Raw genomic sequence first — 8565 nt, forward strand, 5'->3', positions numbered from 1 at the left:
TAACGCTTCAGGTTCACCCTCGTAAAGTCGGCTGACCCAAAAAGAAATTTCAGTCGACTGGCTCCTAGCCATCCCTATGTTTTCACTTAACCCACCTCTTCTCCATCTACCTAATATCGAAAAGTTGAGGGAGAAAACTTCCCCCTTAACCATGTTTTTCTAACTCTAATCACTAGGGTTTCCTATGTAAGTTTAGCATTTTGGCGCCGATGTGGTTGAAATAAAACCGGAAATGTGAACATACAATTTCTAATCCCGTGCCTAATTAATCTCGGATGCTGAGGATTTACAAAGCACTAATGTACACCGACCATGATCATATTAATGACCAAACCAAAAACAAGGTGCTCGCCGGACTGCGCGCGTCAATTTCCGTCGACGGCGACCGTCACCGACGTCGGGAATAGTACATCGCCGTCCATTCTTCGACGGCCGATGCCTTCCACGGCCGACAAGCTCACCGTCGTTGCACCGTCAACGTCGCTGCTGCTCAAGCTACGCTTCAGCTGCCGTATGCTAGGGCACAGCACCTCGTCCGCCCACGACTCCAACGACGTGGCCGTGGCGGTCGATGCTCCTGCCGCCGTCCACGCGGCACCGGCCAGCCTGTCCAGCACGCCGGCGTCCACGTGCACGGACCACCCACCACTGCCGGCGGCGTCGCCGAACTTGGCCGATACCACGTCGGAGACGCTCCGTTTGAGAGGCCCGAAGTCGACTGATCTGAACACCACTGTCCCGTCGACGGCTCGGATGAGCTCGTGCACATTGGACTGTGCCGAGCGCGTGGCGGCGGAGGGCGGTTGCGCGTACTCCTGCTCGTGCTCCACCGTCAGGTCGCTGGACGAGTTACGTGACCCCTCGCCGCCGCTGTCCTCGTCGCCGTCGTCGATGTGATCGTCGCACATGGACAAGTTCAGGTCAAGCGGGAGCGGCTTGCGTGGTTTCACGCGCCGGTATCCGTCGAGCTCTTGCTCCGGCCTGCGCTTCAGCGTCGTGCGCCGCCGGACCCGAAGCTCCAGGTTCCATGCCGAGTCGGTAGGCTGACCGGACGCGGACGACGACCAGCTTGACATGACGATGAAGATGGCGCTGCCGAGGGCGACGTCTCGGCCGTGCGAGTCCGTGAGCCGGCCGGACTCGATGGCGTGCACGATGGCACCGTGCACGACGTCGTCGGCGTGGTCGAGGTCATCGAGCACCACGACGCGGAACGGGTTGGCACGTACGGTCTCAGCCACGCGGTCCAGCGCCGTCCTTCCGCGGCACGACACGACGGATTCTTCCCCGCCGTCGACGTCGCCGGTTGTTGCACAGCCGAGGCGCACAGTGACGGGGCCAGCGCCAAAGATCGCCACTGAGAGCGCCTCAGCCATTCTCCTCTTCCCGACCATGTCGGCGCCGGCGAAGAGGACCCACGTGTCGGCCTTTGGCCCTAGTCGTCGCCGTTTGCCGCCTCCGAGCCTAGCCTTCACGATCGTATCAGCCACCGCAGCCGCAGCCTCCGGTTGCCATCTCACCGCCTCCGTGAGCCGTTTGGCGAGCACCTTTTCGTCCGTGTCCCATGCCGATGCCGATGCCGATGCCGGCGTCGTCGAAGGCACCGGTGTCCCCAGCGCGAGGTCGGTGTCCACCACAGTGCCTCTAGCCGGCGCCGATGGCCTGACCGCCAGCGTCGCCTGCATGCTGCCGATAACACTTGCGCCGTTCCACTCAGAGCACGTAACCGCCGACGGCCGGCCATGGGAGTGCAGCTGCGCGCACCGGTCCAGCCACCGACGCCACAGCTCATCTGCGTCCCGCGCCTTGTCCTGAAAACCAACGATGGGCTGCGGCCGTGCGCTGGCCGGCGTCCCGATCTGCAGCCACCGCGACATGGTCTTCTCGGTGGGGTTGAGGGAGCTCGCCGCATCAGCACACTGCATGTCGGCACGCTCCCGCTCGTAGCCGTCCACGCAGGCGTTGCACATGCCCGGCGCCGGCCTGTGCGTCGTTGCACCGGTCATCGCCGACGACAACACCTCCACCGAGCTGCTTAGGATGCCTCGATTGACTCCAGCACTGTGACATGAACATGACAGTTAATCACACACTCATGGTTTGCCAAAATAAAATCACATACTCGCTGGGATTCGTGACATAATCGAGAAAGAATTTTCTACGAACCTCGGCGAGAGCCCGAGCGACGGCGGCTGCGGTGGTCTCGGCGTGATGGGCACCGCCTGGATGTCCCATTCGCTCTCCAGCGCTGGGTGATACACCTGGCACTTGAGGTAGGTGGCGCACGTCGCCGTGCCGATGACCCAGACGCGGCGCCGCTCGCCTTCGCCGCCAGAGTGCTCCAGCACGCGTGCCATCTCGGCCACCGCGGCGCGCGCCGTGTCGAGCACCACTTCCCTCCTCGTTTCCTGCGGCTCGCCAAAGGCCACCGCGCATCTTTCCTCGACGAGCCATTGGAGGTTCCCGAGGTTGACCACGACACCGGCGGTCTGCGACACCATCGCCGGCGCCAGTAGCTCTGATGTGATCGCTTCGCCGAGCTCCCTGATCTTGGCGACCAGCTCTGACCTATCCATGTCGGCCAGGTTGCCGAATTCGATGACCCGCGCATTGCCGAGGCGCTGGCGCTGTATCAGCGCGACGACCTCCTGCACGACGGCGTCCACGTCCGCCGTGTCACCGACGAGCACCGGGTTGCGCTTCTTGCCCCTCTTCAGCACGTCCACCACCTTGGCCACCTCCTCTTCGCGGTTGATCGGTGCCTGCCGGTGCTGTAGTGACCTGGTGGCGCTGACGTAGACGCCGGAGTCGGGGGCCGCGGGGTCGGAGAGGGACCGGAGCATGGCCGCCTTGACGGCGGTGCTGGAGAAGGAAGCCTCGCGCATGACGCGCGCGACGGACGGGTCGTCGAGGATGGCAAGCACGAGGTGCGGCACGCCGACGCGGTGGTCGTCGCCGCCGGCGGGCTCGACGGCGCTGCCGCCGATGCGGCGGTGGTGCGCGTACGCGCGCTTGAGCGCGGCGGAGAGCGCGTTGGAGAGCGGCGGGGGCTGCGGGCCGCCGCGGAACCCGGCGCCGTCGACATGGCCGCCGTGGTGGTGCTCCGTGGAGGTGGGCAGACGGTCAAGGGCCACGGCGAAACAGAGGTCAAGCGCGCGGCACCGGAGCGGGTGCGGCGACGCGAGGCCGGCGACGCAGGCGTCGCGGAGGAGCGGCGCCGGGCCGGAGAGCAGCGCAGCTGCCGCGTGGAGCGGCGTGGTGTGCGCGTGGCGGCGCCTGGATGCGTCGCCCGCGGCGCGGGACAGCACGGCCGCCGCGTCCGGGGTGAGCGGCGGCGCCGCGGCCGACGGCAGCGAGACGGCCGCGGGCGGTGCCGCCGAGTAGGCTCTCATGCCGGTGGGTGGGTTCGATCGGCCGGTCGGTCGGTCTCTGCTCGGTCTCCCTCGGCTGCTGGGGCTGAGGTAGCCGGGGGGTCGAGGTGGTGTTAGTTATAGGTTTAGCCGCGCCGGGACACTGCGCACGTCGCTGTGATGGCGAGTGGAGTTTGGTTCACCAGAGGCGGGCGAGGTGAAAGGTGAAGGTGTGCGCGAGGAAGGAAGGGAGGTGCCACTGGAAAAAGTGGCGGGGAGGCGACAGGAGGAGATTGTTTAAGGTGCAAGCATTTCTAAGTGCTTCTGGCAGGGGCGGGACCGAGTATCTTGTAGCTTGGATTTGCATCGACATTCCAACCGTATCCTCTGCTCGTGGCCATGTATTCCTTCATTTCTGGCCTTTTCTTTGAATTCCTACAGTTTTTCACAAATGCCAGATAATTTACATATCTGTTTTGAGATTATAATTTGGATAAAATTTGGGAGTGGAACTTTTTGTAATCTCACATTCTATATCTTCTCTTCTCCCAAATGCATGCATCTCGTTCCTTCTATCAATGAAAAGATACTAACTCAGTTTTTTTACTTCACATATAAGATTTGTTTAAATCAAACTATGCAAAAAATTAACCAACTTTATATAGAAATATTAGCATCTATGATACTAAAGTTATATAATATGAAAATTAATTTCATGATGCATCTAATGATGCTGATTTTGTATTGTCAATGTTAATATTTTTCTAATAAAGTTGGTCAAACTTTATGAAGTTTGATTCCATATAAATCTAATATGCAAACTAAAAAGAAATGGAGGAAGTACGTAAGCTTTGCGTATTCGCGAAAAAATGCATGCATATCTGATTAGACCGAGAAGGAGTTGGATATCCTTGTTATCTTCTGCTGACACCGTCAAGTTTGATTTTGATCCAACAAGTGTTTTTAAAAAAGCATGGGCAGAGTGAATTCTGGTTGCCTCCATGTTTTTATATTTGTTAGGTAGCTATTTGTTTCCTTACAGATTCAAGAATTGATACTATTGTGATTTGTGAGTTTGATATAATAACTAGTAATATTTCATTGAGTTGATCTAGTACTTTTGTAGCTTTACATCTTTGCACTAAAATTTACTGAATATTTCTTTAAATTTCAGCACTACCGTGTTATCTAGCAAGTATGAATCCAACAAAGAAAAAGGAAAAAAAAAGAGGAAACAAGTAGACGAGTGGATATAATCATGGGGATGAGTTCTTGATAAAAAAAATAAGACTACTATGAGCACTTCTAATTCAGACAAGCCGATGATAGTTCTCGTGGAGGATTGGAATAAAGTTAATATCCAAATCAGAATGTTGACATCAACATGAAAAAAAAAATATGCGAGATCATGAGCACAGTTTATTCCCTCTACTAATAAGTCTAGTAGTTCGAGTGAGAACTAAATTTTGGTAATATGTATGATTTGGGGTGTCCCAGGCCGTCCAATCTCCTTTCAATTGCCATAATCTGCCTATTTTTCACTTTTGTGGGCTAGATTTTTTTTGAAAAGGAGGTTGAAAACCCAAACCTATGGATCATTGCGATGCACACAACCATTTTCATTAATTATTAAGCAGATGTTAAAGAAATGTACGACTAAGTCGACTTTTTCCGCAGCAATGTCTTCAAGAAGGGATAACCGTCCTCATGCTATCGCCGCCACGTCCAGCCAAAGAAGGCATGGACAAGGATTTTCATCATGGTTGCCGAGACCAGCCAATGAAGACCAGCACCACATCAAGTAGACAATGTCTTCAACAAGGTAATGACTCAAGTTCGTTGATGCTGAGCCCAACCATTAAAGGCAAACAGAAAAGTTTTTACCCCGGATATAAAGTAGTGTTTCATCTACTTGTTCCTCTTTCTTTTTTCCTTCTTTCACTGTCAGATTCATACTTGCTAGATGTTATGATAACGCTATTTTTTTTTATAAAAAATAGTTAATATTTTTAGTGCAAAGACATAAAGCTACAAAGTACTAGATCAACTCAATGAAATCTTACTCGTTGTTATGTCGAACTCACAAATAATAATACTATCGGTCCTTGAATCCGTAAAGGAAAAATAGTTACCTAGATACAAATTAAGAAGTACTCCCTCCATCCCGCAATATAAGATGTTTTTGCAAGATAGCATAGCTTGCAAAAATATTTTATACTGTGGGACAGAGGGAGTAGATGATGGAGGTACAACTTACTTGTGAGTTAAATGTGGCAACCAAAATTTACCTTGTCCACAAATTTTTGAGATAACTTGTTGTATCACAATCAAACTTGCCGGTGGAAGGGGAAGATAACAAGGATACCATGGATCCTAGTTAGGACGAGAATCCTACACATTAAACCCCTCCCTAGTCTGAGATGCATGCATTTGGTAGAAGAGAAGAGATCTTTTTAGAAAGAAATCATGTGAAGTTACAAAAAAAATTGCTTGATAGATATTTTCAAACAATATTTACAAATGTTTCGATGAATTTTCATGGATTACATGCAAAGTAGTGATTTTTCGTGTCATCTCAATTGCTGGTTTTATTCTAGCAAGCACATAAGTAAAATCCTCACAACATCCAACTTAATTGGTACAAAGGGCTCTCAATTCTCATGTTCTATTATTTATCCCTTCCTCCACTCTCCGTTGACTTTGTTCATCTTTTCACTGATCTCCCTCATTGATCTCAATCAACTCATTCGGGCAGAGATGAAGGGGAGATGGGTTAGGTACCTCCCCATACTATAAATTAAAACCATAGTTGCATCCTTGATGGTTATGTTTGGGTGTTCCTCACTGGATTAGAGACTTTGTGAGCTCCTTTCACGATCGTGTTGTCTTGTCGCCGTCGTGGTTCTCCTCGGTGTCGCTCAGCCTTGGCCCGCCCCGTAGATGCTCTTCAAAACAACACTGCATGCTCGATGTATGCTATTTGTTCCCTTTTTACCCCTCCCCGGCTTGCGAGAGGAGTGTCCCGACTAAATCTACGTTGGTTGCTCCTGGTTTTTTTGGGTCTTTGGTATCAATAAATCCTTGCTTTACTCTACTCTCCTCGTAGCCCGGTGAGTCCCTTCAAGACCTCACATTTGCTTTCCGCCCTATGCTAAGAGTATGATCTTCACTCTTTTAGTTAGAATCCCCCTGCCATGAACAATTTGTTCCTTCCTCTTGTCATGTGATGGACAAAAGTACTTCTCTAATATTTTTCTAGGGGGTTCTTGTCCGTCTTAGGGACGTCTTCATTTGTCAGCTTCTTGTACTTGTCCAAATGCCACGACCTTCTAACGCTATGGAGGTGGATTTGACATGCTAAGTACCAAGACGATAATCCCTTTACCATGAGTGTTTTGCTTCCTTATTCTACCATATTCATCGCTAGAGTATGGAGTTCAGCTTTTGTTCCGGCTCCAGTGGCCCCTCTTCCCTCCACTTCTGGCGGTAGCTTATCCGATGGCGTTTGCATTGCTGCAAGTGAGGCCATGTTAGATGACCGAGCGCTCAGAGTTGTGCGATGAGGACATTAGGCGGACATGTGGCGGGCGAACGATAGTCATCGACGTGGAAGCTCGAGTTGGCTTTCTCACTCGCAATGTGCTGCCCAAGTCATGCTGGCTTTTGCCCGCCATAGACCCTTAAGAAGATACTATGTTGCCCAAGGGCCTGGTTGTACTTTCTGTTGTTCTTCAAGGCCCTGGCTGTAATGTGTGTTGCACCTCTCCGTGCACTCGGGTCTCTGCTTGAAAAGGCTCCATACATGACTTTACAAATAAAGCCACACATCCCCAATACTTATGTTGTTTCTCATGGCTACCATTGTCAAGCAACGACCATCACCACCGAACGCTCGATGCCAATGTATCACCATCCTTCTAGTATACCCATCCTGTGGCTGAAGGAAATATGCCCTAGAGGCAATAATAAAGATATTATTTATTTCCTTACTTCATGATAAATGTTTATTATTCATGCTAGAATTGTATTAACCGGAAACTTAGTACATGTGTGAATACATAGACATGCAGAGTGTCACTAGTATGCCTCTACTTGACTAGCTCGTTAATCAAAGATGGTTAAGTTTCCTAGCCATAGACATGAGTTGTCATTTGATGAACGGGATCACATCATTAGAGAATGATGTGATTGACTTGACCCATCCATTAGCTTAGCACGATGATCGTTTAGTATGATGCTATTGCTTTCTTCATGACTTATACATGTTCCTATGACTATGAGATTATGCAACTCCCGAATACCGGAGGAACACTTTGTGTGCTACCAAACGTCACAACGTAACTGGGTGATTATAAAGGTGCTCTACAGGTGTCTCCGATGGTGTTTGTTGGGTTGGCATAGATCGAGATTAGGATTTGTCAGTCCGACTGTCGGAGAGGTATCTCTGGGCCCTCTTGGTAATGCACATCACTATAAGCCTTGGAAGCAATGTGACTAATGAGTTAGCTGTGGGATGATGCATTACGGAACGAGTAAAGAGACTTGCCGGTAACGAGATTGAACTAGGTATTGAGATACCGACGATCAAATCTCGGGCAAGTAACATACCGATGACAAAGGGAACAACTTATATTGTTATGCGGTTCGACCGATAAAGATCTTCGTAGAATATGTAGGAGCCAATATGGGCATCCAGGTTCCGCTATTGGTTATTGACCAGAGAGGTGCCTCAGTCATGTCTACATAGTTCTCGAACCCGTAGGGTCCGCACGCTTAACGTTCGTTGACGATATAATATTATATGAGTTATGTATGTTGGCAACCGAATGTTGTTCAGAGTCCCGGATAAGATCACGGACATGACGAGGAACTCCGAAATGGTCCGGAGATAAAGGTTGATATATGGGATAATAGTGTTTGGTCTCCGGAAGGGTTCCGGAATTCACCGGAAGAGGTTCTGGATGTTTCCCAAAATGTTTGGGTACGAGAACACTTTATTTGGGCCAAAGGGGAAAGCCCACAAGGTTTTTGGAAAGCGCAAAAGGAAGTTTTGTGGAGTCCAGGGGCCAGACGCCCTGGAGTCCGAGAAGGACTCTTGCCTTTCGGGTGAAACCGACTTTGTGGGGGCTTTTACTCCAAGTTTCGACCCCAAGGCTCAACATATAAATAGAGGGGTAGGGCTAACACCCAAGACACATCAAGAAACACCAAGCCG

The 8565-nt window shown here is 51.0% G+C and overlaps 1 protein-coding gene across 1 annotated transcript; it reads right to left on the reverse strand.

Moving 5' to 3' along the window:
- Window positions 1-250: 250 nt before the first annotated feature.
- On the reverse strand, window positions 251-3629 carry LOC123145829 (protein SMAX1-like). The gene is made up of 2 exons (XM_044565329.1): window positions 2167-3629; window positions 251-2061 (listed from the first exon to the last, which is right to left on the reverse strand). The coding sequence occupies exons 1-2, from the start codon at window positions 3390-3392 to the stop codon at window positions 366-368; spliced, it is 2922 nt and encodes a 973-aa protein (XP_044421264.1). The 5' UTR covers window positions 3393-3629; the 3' UTR covers window positions 251-365.
- Between the last annotated feature and the right edge of the window lie 4936 nt (window positions 3630-8565).

The sequence above is a fragment of the Triticum aestivum genome, chromosome 6D (assembly GCF_018294505.1).
Source record: "Triticum aestivum cultivar Chinese Spring chromosome 6D, IWGSC CS RefSeq v2.1, whole genome shotgun sequence".
Lineage (NCBI taxonomy): Eukaryota > Viridiplantae > Streptophyta > Magnoliopsida > Poales > Poaceae > Triticum > Triticum aestivum.

Bases quoted from the DNA above. Each gene is read 5' to 3' on its own strand.
- LOC123145829 (XM_044565329.1), bottom strand. From the start codon at position 3,392: ATGAGAGCCTACTCGGCGGCACCGCCCGCGGCCGTCTCGCTGCCGTCG. The intron at 2,062-2,166 runs GTTCGTAGAAAA...TTCATGTCACAG, and splicing joins TCGCTCGGGCTCTCGCCGAG to TGCTGGAGTCAATCGAGGCA.